The sequence below is a fragment of the Monodon monoceros genome, unplaced genomic scaffold, assembly GCF_005190385.1.
Source record: "Monodon monoceros isolate NGI ecotype Baffin Bay Population unplaced genomic scaffold, NGI_Narwhal_1 Super_Scaffold_16, whole genome shotgun sequence".
Taxonomy (NCBI): Eukaryota; Metazoa; Chordata; class Mammalia; order Artiodactyla; family Monodontidae; genus Monodon; species Monodon monoceros.
The window spans coordinates 62473918-62493135 of record NW_021703772.1 but is presented as its reverse complement, the minus strand read 5'-3'; the positions used below and the strand labels follow the sequence as shown (position 1 = coordinate 62493135).

Here is a 19218-nt window from a genome sequence, read left to right as displayed (position 1 = left end):
TGTTTGGTCATTTTTTGTGGTTTGGACAATATTCTTTTTTTTTTAATAAATTTATTTACTTATTTATATTTGGCTGCATTGGGTCTTTGCTGCTGCACGCAGGCTTTCTCTAGTTGCAGCGAGTGGGGGCTACTCATTGCAGTGCGTGGGCTTCTCCTTGCAGTGGCTTCTCTTGTTGCGGAGCACAGGCTCTAGGCACGCAGGCTTCAGTAGTTGTGGCTCATGGGCTCTAGAGCGCAGGCTCAGTAGTTGTGGCACATGGGCTTAGCTGCTCTGTGGCATGTGGGATCTTCCCAGACCAGGGCTCGAACCCATGTCCCCTGCGTTGGCAGGCAGATTCTTAACCACTGCACCACCAGGGAAGTCCCGGTTTGGACAATATTCTTGTTTTTGTCTGAGTTCAGGTATAATTACGGAATGGTCTTGTTTTGGTCTTGACCCATCAGTCAGAGAGTAACCTTGTTTCATGTTGGCATTCTGTGCAATTGTTATGTTCAACAGAATACCAAGGCCGAGCTATGAGTGCCAGATCAGCTCCTGGCAACAGTAAGGCCTAAATGATAGTGACAGGACAGTTTCTTCACTTGTTAGGGGCTGTTTGTCTCCTTCTCACCTGTTTGTGGAATTATTAGGAGACGAGTCTAAGGAACAAACAGATGCCAACAGCTTGCCTTCCTCTAGAAACACTGTCCATGTGAGAAAAGAAAATCCTTTTTGTTTAGTCACTGTTAGGGACTTTTTCCTTTACCTGCAGTCTAGGGCATTCATAAAATACATATTTATATACAAATCACACCTGAGAACCAGGGTAATAATTTAAATCCACAGCTATAAAATTTCATTTTAGCTAATGATTTAAGTCACGAAGAAGTATCTTTTACAAGGGCTGACAAGTGGTTAACAAAGGGTGGCTCTAACTTTCCTCTTAGTAAATGTCAATGCCCTTCAGCCAAAACCCAGCAGGAACCTGCAGTTGATGGACTTCTTGTTACAGCTCAGGAAAATGAACACTGTAGGAAACCATTTGGCAGCTCAATAAAAGAGTGTTAGAAAGAACCTCTTACAGGATTTGGGCTTTGGTGGGTAATTTCAGGGAGGGCCTAAGGAAGATGAGGTTTGCCCTATCTTGGGTGCTGTCAGGAAACAGGGCAATTCTGTGATTGGGTACCTTAATAAATTTTAACTATAGAGAAGGCTGACCGAAGTGGGGATAAAGCTGAAATTGGTAAAGAAGTAGCATTCATTCATTTAGCAAAAGGGGAATCTTTGGTATTTTGTGTTGCATAGTGAATTTGTCTGATCTTGATGTTCTATGAGATTCCTTATTCCCACAGGAGGCCAACATGCTTTAAATTGTGCCAGATTAGTTTGAAATAACATTGATGCTTAGCTATGAACATCAGATCAGTTTCCCAACAACAGGAACTGTTTTTCTTTTTTATCACAAGTTAATGAATGCTTTTTCTCCTGGAGTAATTCTGCCAGTAAAAAAATGTGTTTGTTGGATATAACACCAAAATTATTGGCACCAAGAGAAAAAAATAGGTTAACTGGACTTCATCAAACTAAAAAAACTTGTATGCATCAAAGGACACTATCAACAGAGTGAAAAGGCAACCCACAGAATGGGAGAAAATATTGCAGTTGATGTATCTACAGGGATTAATATTTAGAATATGTAAAGAACTCCTACAACCCAATGACAAAAAGATTTCTTTAATGGGCAAAGGACTTCAATAGACCTTACTCCATGGCCACAGGCACATGAAAAAATGTTCAAGGGGCTTCCCTGGTGGTGCAGTGGTTGAGAGTCCGCCTGACGATGCAGCGGACATGGGTTCGTGCCCCGGTCCAGGAAGATCTCACATGCCGTGGAGCGGCTAGGCTCGTTAGCCATCGCCGCTGAGCCTGTGTGTCCAGAGCCTGTGCTCCGCAACCAGAGAAGCCACAACAGTGAGAAGCCCAAAGTGTATGTATTATGTGACCCAATAATCTCACCTCTGGCTATCTTTCCTACAGATTTATAAACCTCAATATATAAGGATATACATAAAAGGATGTTTATTACAATATTGTTTATATTAACCAAAACTTGAAACAACTGAAATGTCCAATAGGAGAATGACTAGATAAATTATAGTATGCCCATACTATGGAATGCTGTATAGATATCAAAGATGTTCATGATTTTTTTTTTTTTTTTTTTTTTGCGGTACGCGGGCCTCTCACTGCTGTGGCCTCTCCCATTGCGGAGCACAGGCTCCGGACGCGCAGGCTGCGCGGCCATGGCCCACGGGCCCAGCCGTTCCGCAGCATGTGGGATCCTTCCGGACTGGGGCACAAACCCGTGTCCCCTGCATCAGCAGGCGGACTCTCAACCACTGCGCCACCAGGGAAGCCCCTATACTTTTATTCAAATGAAAGCATAATATGTAATATGTGTGATGTGATCTCATTTTTGTCAAAGGGAGGGAGGAAGGATACTAAATAAGGATTTTTTAATGTTAGAATAGGAATAGAGAAGAGTATCATTGGATACCTCAAGGAAATGTAATTGGAAAGGGTTAGGGGCAATTATTAAATTTTAAACCTCTATAGAATGTTCAAATTTATACACTTGTTTATATTACTGTGAAATATATGTGACAATAGACATGCGCTTTTAAAAAGTTAAACATAATATTGGCAATATAATAGAAAATTAGAACAATAATTTATCTATGGGTAGAAGTGAAAATTTTCATTGTTCTAAAGTAAAGGTAGGTTAATTGTAGTAGTCCAGCCCATCTACTTCCCCTCTTTTGGTATCAGACTCCATACTTCACACTACAAAGACTGAAATGACCCAGGCTAGACCAAATCTAGTACTGCTTCAGGACCTTGGCCTATTAGATGGGTAATGATGTCTGCTGTAATGAATAAAGCCGAATATCAATGGCTTAATCTACAGAATTTGATTTCTCAATCACATCACATTACAACCAGTGGGTATCCCTGGTCAGTGGAGGACTTTTCTCCACACAGAGATTCAGGAAACTAGGCTTCTTCAATAATCTCCCAAGCCTTTAAAATACTCTGGATCCAGCTGATGGAAACAGGAAGAGATGACATGGAAAAGCACAGCACTTCATAAATATCTTGGTCTGGATGTAATACACATCATTTTCATGCACTTTCCACTGATGAGAAGTATTTGCATATGCTTACTCAGATGCAAGGAAATGTAGTTCTTAGCAGGACAGACATTTCCCCGTGACACCCCTTACTTTGTAAGGGGAGGCACAAATTTTGGGGCTGTCACTGCAATGCTAATCGAAGACTTTTCTGGCATTTTATAATTGGAGCTGGCAGAGACTCCGTTTATCAAGATGTGACATAGCCTCTTGAAGGAGTCAGTCAAGAGAATGAAGCCAAAAAACAGGTAAGTAGAATTAGACAAGAGAGAAGTTCCGTGACATTCCATCTATTTTTTCTTCTCTGTATTGGTTATACACTGCTGTATAAAATACATGCCCAAACTTAATGAATTAAAATAACATTTATTATCCCACAGCTTCTGTGGATCAGAAATTCAGAAGTAGCTTAGCGAAACAGTTCTGGCTCACAATTTCTAATGTAATTGAAGTCAGATGTCAACAAGGACTGGAGTTATTTGAAGGCTTGACTGAGGCCAGAGGATTGCTTTTAAATGGCTCACTCACATGGCTGTTGGCAGGAGGCCTCAATTCCTCTATGGCTTTTTCCAGGAAGCCTGTTTCTTGCCACACATGCCTCTCCATAGTCTGCTTGAGTGTCTTAAAGACATGGCAGCTGATTTCCCCTATCCAAGAGACACAGCAAGGAGGAAATCAAAATGCTTTTATGACCTAGTCTCCAAAAATCACAAACTATCACTTTGCCTTAGTCGTTGGAAGAAAGTCACATTAAGGAACTTACGGACATGTTTTTAAAGCCACCACAGTGTCCAACAGTTTTGTTTCACGAAGCAATACATTCCCAATTTTACCTAAACTACTTCAAGCTGGGCATCTCTTATTTGCAAATGAGAGTTCTCACTAATATTGGAATCAAACGGCACATACAGGGTTTCCCTGGTGGTGGAGTGGTTGAGAGTCCGCCTGCCGATGCAGGGGATACGGGTTCGTGCCCCGGTCTGGGAAGATCCACATGCCGCGGAGCGGCTGGGCCCGTGAGCCATGGCCGCTGAGCCTGCGCGTCCGGAGCCTGTGCTCCGCAATGGGAGAGGCCACAACAGTGAGAGGCCCGCGTACCACAAAAAAAAAAAAAAAAAAAGGCACATACAACAAAAGTATTGTACAACCACTTCAGAAAACTCATTGGCAGTATCTACCAAAGCTGATTCTATCCACACCCTAAGATCCAACAATTCCATTCCTAGGTATATTTCCAATGTACATGCAAAATATATGTGCTCCAATATACCAGATTCAAGAATGTTCATAAAAACTTTATTCATAATATCTAAAACTCAAAAACAACACAAATATCCATCTAAAGTAGAATGGATAAATTATTCAATACCCATAGTGATGGTCAATTTTATGTGTCAACTTGACTGGGCCAAGGGCTACCCAGATTAAACATTATTTTTAGGTGTGTCTGTGGGGGTGTTTCTGGATGAGATTAGCATTTGAACTGGTGGACTCAGTAAAGTAGACTGCCCTCCCCAATGTGGGTGGGCATTATCCAGTTCATGGAGGGCCTTAATAGAACAAGAAGGCACAGGAAGGAGGAATTCACCCCTTCTGCTTCCTGCCTGGCTGCTTAAGCTGGGATATTGGTCTTCCGCCCTTGGACTGAGATTTTCACCATCAGCTCCCCTGAATCTGGAACTTGGACTGGAATTATACCACCAGCTTTCCAGGGTCTCTAGCTTGCAGACAGCAGATTGTGAGACTTTTCAGCCCTCATAATCACGTGAGCCAATTCTTCATAATAATTCTCTTCCTATTTATATCCTATTCCTTCTGTTTCTTTGGAGAACCCCAACTAATACACACATATAATGGAGTAGTATACGGACATTAGAAATAACAAACTATTGTTGCACGCAGCAATATTGATAATCTCACAAACACAACGTTGAGCAAAAAAGCCAGCCACAAATGAATATATATGCATAATTCCATTTATATAAGTTTCTAAAGCAGACAAAACTAATATATGCTGATGGAGCTCCAAATAGAAATTATCTTTGATAGGGGTGGGGTGATAGCATTATGGGGTGGGGGTATGTGGGGTGCTTCCGGGATGCTGATATTGCTCTATGTCTTAATCTAGTGGAGGTTACACCTGTATGTTCACTTTGTAAAAATGTATGAAGCTATACTTACGGTTTATGAATATATGTTAAACTTTAATTTTAAAATCCTACCCTTAAAAAAGGCATACAAAGTAAGTTAAGGTCTAACTGAAGTCACCCCTTGAAACCCCGTTTTGATGATTATAAAATTTTTTTCTTTAAATCTGTTAATAAAAGTGATTCTAACAGTTCACCTACAAGTGCGAGTCTATATGTATTTCAAAATACTAGCAACATCACAGCAAATCTTGTGTGCTCATAGTACAAAATGGTCACATAAACTAATTATGCAAATAACTATCTTTTTTAAAAAATAAATTTATTTATTTTATTTTTGGCTGTGTTGGGTCTTCGTTGCTGAGCACGGGCTTTCTCTAGTTGCAGCGAGCAGGGACTACTCTTCGTTGTGGTACACAGGCTTCTCATTGCAGTGGTTTCTCTCGTTGTGGAGCATGGGCTCTAGGTGCGTGGGGTTCAGTAGTTGTGGCACACGGGCTCAGTAGTTGTGGCTCACAGGCTCCAGAGCGCAGGCTCAGTAGTTGTGGCATATGTCAATATTACATTTCTCAGTACTTTGTAATTGGGTTTGGCCCTGTCTTATTTCTGGACACATGTCAATATTACATTTCTCAGTACCCTGTAATTGGGTTTGGCCCTGCGATTAAGTTTTTGTTGATGGAATTAGAGGCAAAGTGGCATGTATTACTTCCTTGTTTAGGCCTTAAGACATAACCTCTTTCCTTCCTGCCGCCTGAAACCGGCAATACACTCTAATCATGCAATGTCAAGGACCTGGAGCATATTGGAATTATATATAAGGAACTCAAGGTCCTGACTGACTATATGGAGTAAAGCTGCCCTCTGATCTGGCCCTCTCACCTCAGATCTATTATGTAAGAGAGAAATAAATCCTTTGTTCTTTAAGCCACCATATTAATGTAGATAATAATACTTCCTGTTACTTGCAACATCTTCCTTCTTGGAACAATAAATCCATGTCAAATCTATTTGGGAAAGTTTTGGATTTCACAGACCAATGAAATTTCAACATATTTGAGACCCAGCAAAGCATGCCAATTTTTTGTTTGTCCAAGTAAGGACATCTAGAGAAAGAAAACAACTATCACATTCTATAACCATCTGAGAAAAGGTGATATGCTTAATTAAAATGAACAAAACAACTTATTTGGCCGTGCCACATGGCTTATGGGATTTTAGTTCCCCAACCAGGGATTGAACCTGGGGCCCCAGCAGTGAGAGTGCTGAGTCCTAACCATTGGACCACCAGGGAATTCCCCCCAAAACAACTCTTCTTAAGAAAAGAGCAGTGAAAACTTTGTCATAGTTCAGCACCAGCCACCAGTCCTTGAATGGACATTTGTAATGCTGCTTCAAAACTTCTTTCAAGAATCTCCTAAAATCTGACCATTTATAATGTATACTATAACTAAGTACTTATTAATATTTTACTGTTAAATAATTCTTCAGTCACTTCATATGAAAGTCTATCTCTCTAGGAAGATAGTATATCCTAGAACAAGATTAGTAATGTCACCTTTGTACACCTCAAAATGTTAACTATGGTATAATCTGTAATATATCCTCAAAGATGTCTCTGACTGAATGGGTGAGAAAGAGGGAGAATACACCAATGTCACAGCAATGCCACACATTACCTCTACCAGTAAGTAGAAATCTAAAAAATAAATCTGTATATCATAGCTAAATAAAAATATATTCTGAAGGAAGCTGAACAACCAAAAGTCAAACAAACCAACGCTTAAAAAATCTATCTTAATAGAGCGCTCAGTATAAATCAGATTTTTAAAGGTATTGTAGAATTGCCCTCCTCACTGCAAAGTGTAAATTCATACAACCTCTGAACTGTTCAAAGAGGAGTATGCTGCTGCTCCCCTGCAATGAAGGCAATGGCTTAAAAGTGGCAGGGATTGTCCTCTCAGTTTTACAGCTAATAAAATTGGTGAAGATGCTTAAGAGTACCACATGCCCAACTGCTGTTGATAATTACTAATTTACCTCAGGTAAATGAGTGAAAATTTTAAATGATTGTAACTTAACGTTCTTTTCATACAGTAATAAAATCTAAGTCCTCTTAGCTGTTTCCTTTAAAACTCACTCACCCCATATCTCCACAATGATTGCCGCCAACTCCCCTGAATAGCAGGGGGAATTAATTCTAAAAATCTAGGGATTCTTAGCCTGTTAAAATAATTAAATAACAATATATGTCCCAAAATAGTGGTCTCCCCTGGAGAACTGGATTTGCAGTCAAAGCCTTGCTCTGGTATTTAGGAACAGTGTGTCTGGGAGAGAGGCACTTATCTTCCCTGAGCCTCAATTTCTTTACCTGTGAAACAAGGATAATAATCTGTATCATGGGGCTGCTGTGAGAATATTTAAAAACGACAACAAAGAGCGTCAATGCCCTTTATAATTTCCTCCTTTTGCCAAATAGCACTTTGCTCATCTGTTTTTTAGAACTTGTGTCATAGCGTTAACTGGAAGCTGACCTGGAAGCTCCTTGAAGGTAGGGTCTCCTTCCCAGTACCCTGGCAGAGGATCAATAAATGTTTATTAAGTGAAGCACTTCATTTCACGAACGACATGGCGGTTTCAAACGCTCTCAATCAACTCACACAGAAAGCATTAAGTTACCTATAAACCAGGCATTTAACAGACACCAAAATCCTAGAACTCCGGGGAGGGTGAGATGACGCGATCGACGGATCACCCGAAGATGCGGTCCGCCGCGCCGTGACGTACTTCCGGCGCGACGCTTTCCCTCCACGCCGGGACTGGGGGGAGGGAGGCGGTCATTGGCCTTAGCGCCTTTTCTGGCGGCGGTAGATTTGAAGCGATTTAAAGGACTGGACCCCGGGAAGAGGAGAGTGTACTAGTGCAAGTAGGTGGCGCGGGGCCCGTGTTGTTTCGGTGGCGCCCTTTGCAGCAGTGCCGGGGTACGAGAGCGGGAAGGGCCCGAGGAGAGGGGCGGAGCCGACGCGATAGGCCCAGACCGACTTTACCGTCTTCCCCTCGAGGTATCGGGGCTGCCAGGTGCCAGAGGCGGCCCCCAAAGATCGTGACGCTAGCTTTGCAGCTCTTGCGGCTGCAGAGGCCTTCTAACCGTGCCTCACGGGCCTGGGAAACGGCCTTCCCCCTGCCCGCCCCCGCCCTCTCCACTCGAGCGCACACCTCCCTCCCTGACGCATTTTGCCGCACAAGCTGTAATATGGCGGCAGCGATGGTGGCCTGAACTCTAGGGAGCCGGGGTGATTTTGATGCTTCAAAATCGTAAGACTAAGCACGAATGCGGGGTAGGTGGGAGGATAGGTGGGGAAGTGGGATGCGTTACCTGCTGTCCTGTCAGATTAGGGTTGGAGAGTGGCAGGCGAGGAGCGAGGATCTCAGGGTTTAAGATTAGGCTAGGCTTTCCCCCTACTCCGACCTTTTCCTCTCACAGCCGGTTATCGTGCGTGGTGAAGTGACACAGGCCACTTAGTTCTCCTGAAACTCAAATCCAGGCTCTTCGCTTCTCATCCGAGAGCTGACTCCAAGTTCTCCCACGGTTGCGAGGAGCTGTGAGCAGTGCAGGCCTTTTAGGAGGAGATAGTTACTGTTTTGGAGGAGGGTGATGGCATCGGAGCTCCATATGCCTTGGGGGAAGTGTGCGAATTTGCTTCGTCTTTAGTCTTTTAAGGTGTTGAATCGAGGTCTGCGGGAATGGAAAACTCCCAGTCGTTTTGGAAATGTTACGAAATCACCATTTTGTGCATTGATTTTAATTTCTTCCCACAACAGTACTTTATGCAGGACCAAGTTTTTGCAATGGTGATCAGAAATACAACCAAGGAACAATTGTTTTGGAAATTAGGGGTTACGTTAATTTTCAGTAGCTTAAAACCAGATAGAAAAGTATGTGAGTCTTTGGATTACCGTTTGGCAAAGAATGGCCAGTAATTTCCTGGTTTGTATAGACGATGGAGAGGGGGTGTGTAAACATTTTCTGAAATCGAGGTATAAAATCCAGAAAAGGCACAGATATCTAGAATGGCTGTTTCTCTCATTCATATTTTTTATGCATCTGAAAATTTACCCATTTTATCTTCCGCTCCTCCTTTTTTTAGTTTAACCATTTGAGATGGGATTATTTCTATGAGAAATTACATACTTCGGTTTTAAACAGAGCTCATTTTACATTAACGTTTTCTAATTTATGATTCAGGATTGTTGGTGTCCTGAGATCCTAATGGGTCTTGTCTTGTAGTAGGATTCTGTGCTTTTTTCGTTTTGTTTTTTAACTTTGTTTACCTTTTTAAGGTTTTTGTCTTTGCAGGCTCTTGTCTCCCCCTGTTGTCAGGGGTGTACAAATATACAAACTTCCTAGGTCAGAAACTTTGGATTTGTTTCTGGCCCAGCCATCTTTCTGAACCTCAGTTTTATTTCATCTATAAAATGATATTTGATTTCAGACTATCGTCAGGTGTGGGCTTCAAACATAAATATTCAGGGTTGCTAAAATTCTGTGTAAAAGAACTCCGCAGTTCTCGAATGAGTGAAGTGAAGAGCATACATTACATTTATTGTGACTTGTTAAAGGCCTTTGATTTTTCGTGCTTGTTATTGTGGTCTTGCAGTATCGGTGGCCTCTAAGTAAAGTCTTTGTCCTTTTGATATTTTGCATATTTTAAATTAGATTTCCTATCAGGCAGCATCCATTCTCTATGCAAAGGGAAATTGGTAGCCTTCATAGTAGGATGAACTAGTTCTATTAGTTATCAGGACACCATCTACAATTAATTCTTCAAATGTTGCTCTTTTAAGAAATACATGTTGATGTTTTCCGTTGTTTTATTTGTAGGATATTTCAACAGAATTATGTATTTATTTTCTGTATCCTGATGTACTAAGGTGTCTTGTTCTATGTAGTTGGAATCCATAGATAATTAATTCAAGTGAGTTGAAGAGTTTGTTGCAAATCTCACTGCTATTTAGTGGTATTGTTCTTTTTTTTTCTTTAATATTAGCACCAAGTTTCAGTTTTCATTTGATTAAGTGTCAATAGTTTTGACGTGGTTTAATGCATATATGGTCTCCATAAGAACTCAGTATATTTTTATTTCCATAAGGCAAATCTTGCATCTTGAAATTTACTACAGGCAGTATTATAAATACTCAGAGAAAACTGCTGTAACTGGGATTGTGTACTTTTAGTGCCAGACAGGAAATCTTTTGCACTTTGTTTTAGTTTGAGTAGTGGCTTAAAATGATTACCAACTTGTCTTGAAATTTAAAAACATCATACTTATAAATATAGATATCAATTTTTGGTATTAAAATGGTTATTTTTAAAACATGAATGATTCCTTAACTTACTGATTTTTAACTTGCATGAAGCCTGGTGGTTTATATATTAAGCTACTGTTAATTGTGCATAAAGTTTAGCTTAAGGTTTATTCATAATTAAATCATTGCATTGTGGTCATATGGCGAAAAGTAAAATTATGTAAGCCATTATCTGGAATATTTGTGAATAAGCTAGTTTCTACCGTGAAGCTGTAGTCTTAACCAGAAAACTCTTGCTTTTTTTTCCGCTTGTGACTTTGAGCCAGTCACTTCAGCTCTCTAATCCTCTTGTTGTCAGTGTATAAAATCAGAAGATTGGACTAGATTATCTATTTCCTTCAAACTTCAAAAGTGTGTAATTTTTTATTTAGGAGTCACTGGATTGAATAACATTGCTAGTATGGTGTGATTCTATCTCTGAAGACAGTGGGATAAATTTATCATTATAAGAGTTTAGATAATTGCAGGTAAAATATTAATATTAGGAGAGATTTCCCAGTTAGTATATGCTTTTTAGTTTGGTACTAACATAGTTGTACTATGTTTTTATGTCTCTCGGATCGTATGTGCAAAAAGTTATTTAACACCGAACTTGGCAACATTACAGCTTTTCTCTTTAAGTTTTCTGAAGGATTTAAGAATTTAGTAAGTGCCTATACACTGTTAATTATGTTTTTACCATGGCCGAGGTTTGTGACTGTCAGAGACACTAAGGGAAGGGGAACTGTGCAGAAGATCATAGTTGCCTTTTTCTGACACCTCAGAACGTTAACTTGTTTGTACTTAATTCGCTAGCAATATGGCATTCGTAAACGTATTTATATGTTTTTTAAGCAATCCTTTTTTTTTTTTTTTTCTTCTGTATGTGGGCCTTTCACTGTTGTGGCCTCTCCCGTTGCGGAGCACAGGCTCCAGACGCTCAGGCTCAGCGGCCATGGCTCACAGGCCCAGCCGCTCTGTGGCATGTGGGATCTTCCCGGACCGGGTCACGAACCCGTGTCCCCTGCATCGGCAGGCGGACTCTCAACCACTGCGCCACCAGGGAAGCCCTAAGCAATCCATTTTTATTTCTCATTTGATCTCTGTGAATTACATTAAGGTAGGGTAAAGAATGAATGTAAAATGTGAATGTTAGATTGCCATCTTTGAAAGTAATCTTCAAGATCTGCTATAGTTTTAGTTAAACTTAATATGATTGCACTTAGAGGTGGAAGACTTATATGCAAATTGTTACCTTTTTATTAAACTTAAGCAGATGAGAACTTCCCATCTTTGTTTCTTGGTTTTGAACTGAAGACGTTCTCTCTTATAGCGGATTCTGTTTAAAGAAAAAGAAAAGAAAATAGACACTTAATAGAATGCAGCCCTAGAAGGCAGATCTAGAAAACAGGCTCTATTTCAACTGTGGAATAGGCCGAGAAGATTTACTAACTACAGATACGTATTAGCGATACCCCAGGTGAGAAGCAGTACATATGGGAGAAAAGGTACTGAGTAAGAGTCAGCTTCTGCTCATGCTTTAACTCGCATTCTCTGGTAATGTAGTCCTGGGCCAGACATTATGCTTGGTGTTGAAGATATAAAGGATCTGAGTTCAAGGAGTTTACAGACAAGTTTATGATAATGAAAATAAAATTGAACAAATGAGAATCATTTAAACTTTAGAGAGTTGGGGTGAAATTCCCAGAGTGTACTTTGGCTATGTTAAATTTTTAAGGGCACTTAGGAATTAGCCAAGGGAATCAGAAATGTCAAAGACCCGCTTGTCATCTTAATAGTTAAAAGTATTTACTGTCTCCTTTTTCAAGACCAAATGCTATGCTGACTCCCTCATACTGTGTGAAATTTCCAGGTAATTCTTTGAATGTAATAAAGTCACTGCATTATTTATTGCCTAATTACAAATACCGTGTTCTTTACTATATATTTTAATAATTAGTTGCCTGTGTCCTTCTCCTGCCCCCCCCCAATCCTTCATGTTACTTTAGGGTGAATATGGAAATTATTTTATGTATGAAACTACAAGATTAAACTTTTTACTTATGAATTTGTTACATCTCTGATATTTTTATGAAATACATTTGTTGCAGAAGTTTATACATCCTAGCATTTAATATTTTGAAATTTTGTTACATTATATATTGTTGACACACAAAAATGACTGATAGTGTTGATAAACATTTAAAACAACTTATTGTAATTCTATCTGGTTAGAAGAAAGTGGAAGAATATACATAAAAGTGTTAAAAGTCAGGATTTTATGCATTTTTGTGTACTCTTTTTTCAGTGAGCTTATTAACTTTGCTGATTATCGTTAAAAGTATTTTCATTATAAATAAAGTAGATGATACTAAGTATGAAATACTTAGAGAGTCAGGCAGGTGAGGTGAATGCAAGAGGACAAGTAGATGATAAATGGTAATGGCTAACATGCAATAGTGGAAACTAGGTCGAACTGGAACATATATACCTCATCTGAAGGGGCACACTATGCTGATTGCTGTACAGGAATGGGGCATGTTGCTACATATGGTGATTTTTTTTTAAAGAAAAATTTATATCTGCATTTTATAAAACAGCTGCAACTCATTTAGATTAAACAACTTTGCAGTGAACAGTTTGCCTGCAGACTACTGCTCTGAAAGCTGTCTTTATGTACTATCCTTAGGAAATTCATGACTTATTTTATTGAAAATTGCATAGACTTGAAAATTGCATAGGCTTGACTTTTTTCCCTGAATTGTATTTTTGATATCTCTCAGTATTTTCTCTTTACTCTTTCTTGAAAAAAAAAAAAGAAAGAAAAATTGACCAGATATTTGTCTTGTGTTTGATTTTAGATATTGTAATACCAGGAAATAATAAAGAGGAAATACTGTGTCCTGTTTCTGATTAGATAAAATTTGATTTCAGTAATGTTAGAGACATAGCATTGAGCCATCTTTTGTGTCACCATTGTTCTTCATTAGCTACTAATATTAGAACATTTACATACTCAAGATATTTGTACAGTGCTTTTAATAATAATATGCTGTCTTTCATCTTTCTTAAACTTAAGGCATATTTGATTTGTTATTTCAAGCAACCATTTAAATCTATTTCTATGAAAAGTACAGTATCCCCACATGGTATAACCTAAATATATATTATAACCACACACAGACATGTATATTATAATCTTAGAAAATTATATGTACATTTTCTATTCTATTATGAATTTTTTATTTATAACAGCAGCTATGTTTGTTAAAGAAAGTAGAAAGAAGTACAGTGAGGCAAAAACACTCTCCAGTCTTAAAACCAAACACCGTAGTGATTATTTCCTTTCAATCTTCTTTTTTTTTTTTGGCTGCGTTGGGTCTTCCTTGCTGTGCACGGGCTTTTCTCTAGTTGCAGCAAGTGGGGGCTACCCTTTGATGTGCTGCGCAGGCTTCTCATTTTGCGGTGGCTTCTCTTGTTGCGGAGCACAGGCTCTGGGTGCGCGGGCTTCAGAAGTTGTGGCTCATGGCTTCTAGAGCTTAGGCTCAGTAGTTGTGGTTCACGGGCTTAGTTGTTCCACAGCATGTAGGATCTTCCCGGACCAGAGCTCGAACCCATGTCCCCTGCATTGGCAGGCGGATTCTGAACCACTGCGCCGCCAGGGAAGTCCTCCTTTCAATTTTTTTTTTTCTTTTTGTAAATCTTTGAATTTCAGGGTTAGGAGTAGTTTATAATTATTATAATAATATTGCATATACTGTTTTATATCTTGATTATTTTTAACAAATTATGAGCATTTTCCAAATTATTAATCTTTGTAAGCATTGCTTCCATAACTATGATATTTTGTTCAACTAGAGACCATAATGTAACCATTTGTCATAATATTGAATAGATTACTTGTGATAGTATATTACTGAAAGGAGCACTAAGATGGCCAACTTTATACATGAAGGCTTTCTAAATTTAAGATAGTTCCTTACAGTAGATTCCTAGCAATTGGATTTTTTAAGGTATAAACCAGTTTAAGGTATAAAAACTTAAGAGGTTCACATATGTTTCCAGAGGAGTTGCTTACTGTATTGGGAATTATTCTTTTAAAATATCTTTGCTATTTTAATAGGCAGAAAATTATCTCATTTTATTAGTATTTCTTTAAAAATATTTTTCCTGCTTATAAAATTAGTACCTGTTTGTTGAAGAAAATTTGGAAAACAGAAATACATAAATATTACCCTTAAATTCATGGCTCAGGTATTATCAATGTTAATATTTTGGTGTAAATCCTTTTTTTTTTTTAAGATGTAATTGACATATAACTTTATATTTGTTTCAGATGTACAGCATGCTCACTTATTAAATGTATACATTGCAAAATGATCACAGTAAGTCTAGTTAACATTCATCACCTCACATACTTAACAAAATTTTTTTTCTTGTGATGAGAAGATTGTCTATTTAGCAACTTTCAAATATGCAGCACGATATTACTAGTCATGCTGTACATTACATTCTCAGTACTTTATATGTTCAGGTTTTGGATTTTTTTTAAGATTCCATGTGTAAGTGAGATTGTACAGTATTTGTCTTTCTCTGTCTGACTTATTTCACTTAACATAATGCCCCCAAGGCCCATCCATGTTGTCACAAGTGGGAGGATTTTTTTCTTTTTTGTGACTGAATAATACTCCCTCTGTGTATGTGTGTGTGTCACACATTTGGAGTTTGTTTTCAAGAACATAGTAAATAGGAAATCAACTATAACTGTAAACAATTCAATATGTTTTGGGCAGTGCTATCTATACTATACTCATTTTGTAAGAATAAAAATCTCTACCTGAGATATGTGGCTAAACAAATAACTTTAGAAGGTTTTTTTTGGAGGAAAATAAATAAATCACTAAACTTCCTCTTCTCTTCTTCTACCCTCAAAAGTAGAGAATTTAAGAAGGCCTTTAAAAGTTATTTAGAAGATAAAAGATAATCAGGTACTAAGTAGTAATTTAATATTTCTCTTTAAGATAGGATAGTTTCCTCAGATTTATGGATTCAGTGTATTCTCAACTTCAAATGTGCCTGAGTTGAAATTCTATACAAAAAAACTTAATGCAGCAAACTTGGCAAGATTTTAAAATTACTAAGTTTTGTTTTGTTTTATTGTTTTCAGGAAGTCTATGTCTGTAGTCTCCTGGAGGATTGAAAGGCATCTTTTTTGCTTTATTTCATGTGAAACAAATTTTTAGTATATATATTGTATCTTTTAGAAATAAAAAATGGAGGAAGTTGTGAGAAAATGGTATTTCCCCCCCTTTCCATGCAATAAAGAATAAATACATAGAATTTATATTTTTCAAATTGTTGGTAATTTGGGCAAAGTCTTCCATGCTTTTATTGTTGAGTATTCTGACTTGTGGTTTGTGGTATGTGTAAAATTGATAGGAATGGTGGTAGTTATATGAACCTATATGTGTGATAAAATTGTGTAGAATTAAATAAATACACACACAAATGAGTACAGGTAGAACTGGGGAAATGTGAAGTGTATAAGCATTGTTATGTTTTTATGCTACAGTTGTGCTATTATACCATAGTTTTGTAAAATGTTACCATTGGGGAAACATGTATTTATGTATTATTTCCTATAACTGAATCTAAAATTGTCTCAATAAAAATTTCACTGGATTTAAAATATCATTCACTGCTTACTGAGCTACCAGCCTAGATACTATAATTTTCAGAAACGCATAAACATTTCAGTTAGTCTCTGTTCTAAACAGATGAAACTGTTATTTTTATAGTGCGCCATTTTGGATGCTATTTTGTTTCTTCTGCTTTTCACCTTACCCTGTCATTCTCCACCAAGTATTACAATTCAAACATTCTAAGTCCTTAAAATAAACGCCTATCAAAAGAATGTCTTGGGGCTTCCCTGGTGGCGCAGTGGTTGAGAGTCCGCCTGCCGATGCAGGGGACACGGGTTCGTGCCCTGGTCCGGGAAGATCCCACATGCCGCGGAGCGGCTGGGCCTGTGAGCCATGGCCGCCGAGCCTGCGCGTCCGGAGCCTGTGCTCTGCAACGGGAGAGGCCACAACAGTGAGAGGCCCGTGTACTGCAAAAAAAAAAAAAAAAAAAAAAAAAAAAAGAATGTCTTAACTAATAGCCATCTGCTATGTAGATAAAACTTACATAGAGTATCTCACTTACTGATATTTTTTGTGTCTACACTAGTGTATCAGTAAAGGCTATTGTTTATGATCAAAAAATAGCTTTATATGTAAAATGTAATGTATTTTTACTCAGAATGTAAATCAACCATATATTACTATTACTAAAGTATCCCACTTTCTTCCTTGGGGAATTATTTTTGGCATTTTTGGGGAATTTGAATGTTTTTCTTTTAAAAAGTCCACCATTTTAATCAAAATTTATTTTGTTTTCTAGGCGCAAAAAGATTGGATCAGCTTGTCCTTGATTTTTCTCTATTTAAAGGTAATCTGCTGCTTAGTTCACTAATCATACAGACTTAATACAATTTTCTGTTTGAGGTGGCAATCTATATTTGGTTGTTAAAATAGAAATTGTGTTATATAATGGCTAGACCTATAATGTCTTTTCTGATTGCCTCACAAGATGCAATCTAATCTCTCAAAGAAAAGAATAATTCATGTGATTTATGTCACGGAAATAAATAATAAAATAAATTCAGACTACATTTTTCATTTATGCTCCACAGAGTTTTGTTTTGTTTTCAGAAATGTATGAAAAATCTTTGCTGTTTTCGTCTGTTTGCCTGAAACTGTGTTTTACTCATAGATTGAAGTATTGAAGCCATGGGAATAAAGGTTCAGCGTCCTCGATGTTTTTTTGACATCGCCATTAATAATCAACCTGGTAAGGAAATTAATGTCCCTATTTAACATTTATATATAAGTACTTAATATTTTAAGTTAGTAAAGAAATTTAAACCAACTACCTTCTTTTTTAGCTGGAAGAGTTGTCTTTGAATTATTTTCCGATGTGTGCCCCAAAACATGCGAGAACTTTCGTTGTCTTTGTACAGGTTTGTTGACATTTTCACTTGCCCTAATAGTAGTCCCATTTGATTTCAGTTTGCTTTGATTTTTAATTTAACATGTTTTAGATTTTTTCGGGCATATTATTTCCTTCTCAGCATGCTGACTATGCAACATTTACTAGACATGAAAGTAATTCTTATACATATTAATTGTAATGGGATTGTATCTGAGATTGATTTCTACATTCAGTAGAAAAGCATGGGTGCTTTTTAAATGAATTTTTAAAAAATTCCTGAGGGAAGTTAAAATTCTGCAATTTAAAGAAGTCTGTATAGGTCAAGAGAGGTGTATTTTACTGGGCAAAAGCTTTCATCATTAATTTTTTTTTAACTTTTAAGTGTTTTATTTATTTTATTTAAATTTTTCTTCTAGTTTTATTGATGTAATTGACATATACTGCTGTATAAGTTTAAGGTGTACAGCATAATGATTTGATTTATTTGCATTATAAAGTGATTATCACAGAAAGTTTAGTGAACATCCATAATCTCATATAGATACAAAATTAAAGAAGTAGTGAAAAATTTTTTTCTTGTGATTTCATCATGAATTTTGCTTTAATACTACTTCCTTAATTTCTTTTCTACTTAACAGCCTACTAATTTTTCTTCCTTGTAGGTGAAAAGGGGACAGGGAAATCAACTCAGAAGCCATTACATTATAAAAGTTGTCTCTTTCACAGAGTTGTCAAAGATTTTATGGTTCAAGGTGGTGACTTCAGTGAAGGTAAGACTTTGATTCCCACAAAGAAAATCATATATTTATATTCTTTGTTAAATACATGGATCTCAAAGTTAGACAAGTCTCTAGAAGTACTAGGCCAGTTTTCTTCTCAGCCCACTTAATCTTTGGTCAAACAATTAGAAGTACTGGGAATTCCCTGGTGGTCCAGTGGTTGGGACACGGAGCTTTCAATGCCGAGGGCCTGGGTTCAATCCCTGGTTGGGGAACTGAGATCCTGCAAGCTGCCTGGCGTGACCAAAAAAAAAAAAATTAGAAGTACTCATAGAAATAGATAAAAAGGAGGAAACACATAGGAAAAAATTTCATGTTTGATACATGAATTAATTTCAGAAATTTGCTTCTGGATTAAAAACAAAACACTATTCATCTCTTCGTAGCCTATCAGTGTTCATGTTTGATTTTGTCACAGCCAATAATCCTTTACTACAGTATGGTTTTTACCTCTATTATTGTAAAAACATTGAAACTGTGTTTTTAAAGACACTTTGAGAAGCTACTAGTAATTTCTGTTAAAAGACCTACATAATCATTAGGATCTGAACATTGTTTCTTCTACAGATTTTAATAAACTTTGTTACACTCATACTGTTGTATCATAGAGGAGAGAAAGTAATTTGGGATCTTGTCAGTATTGACTTTTAAGTTAAGGTCTTATAATTTGCTGTGAACGTTTGAGTATTCTTGATTCAAAGTCATTCAAGTACCTACTTTGTAAGAAGCATTGTGTTTAGG

The 19218-nt window shown here is 37.6% G+C and overlaps 2 protein-coding genes and 1 non-coding gene across 3 annotated transcripts in view; 1 reads left to right on the top strand and 2 right to left on the bottom strand.

The window, feature by feature from the left end:
• The window catches only part of FASTKD1 (FAST kinase domains 1), a 43507-nt gene extending 34668 nt beyond the window's left edge, over window positions 1–8839 (bottom strand). Inside the window, exon 1 of the mRNA XM_029224916.1 lies at window positions 8697–8839. The gene's annotated coding sequence lies outside the window, so the exon portion shown is untranslated. The remainder of the gene's footprint in view (window positions 1–8696) is intronic.
• Window positions 6542–6614, bottom strand: TRNAE-CUC. The gene has a single exon. It is a non-coding gene; the product is annotated as a tRNA-Glu (tRNA).
• Window positions 8125–19218, top strand: part of PPIG (peptidylprolyl isomerase G) — a 41257-nt gene continuing 30163 nt past the window's right edge. Inside the window, exons 1-5 of the mRNA XM_029224914.1 lie at window positions 8125–8246; window positions 17108–17155; window positions 17480–17557; window positions 17652–17726; window positions 18361–18468. Of these exons, the coding sequence (XP_029080747.1) occupies window positions 17497–17557; window positions 17652–17726; window positions 18361–18468 (244 nt within the window). The 5' untranslated portion in view covers window positions 8125–8246; window positions 17108–17155; window positions 17480–17496. The remainder of the gene's footprint in view (window positions 8247–17107; window positions 17156–17479; window positions 17558–17651; window positions 17727–18360; window positions 18469–19218) is intronic.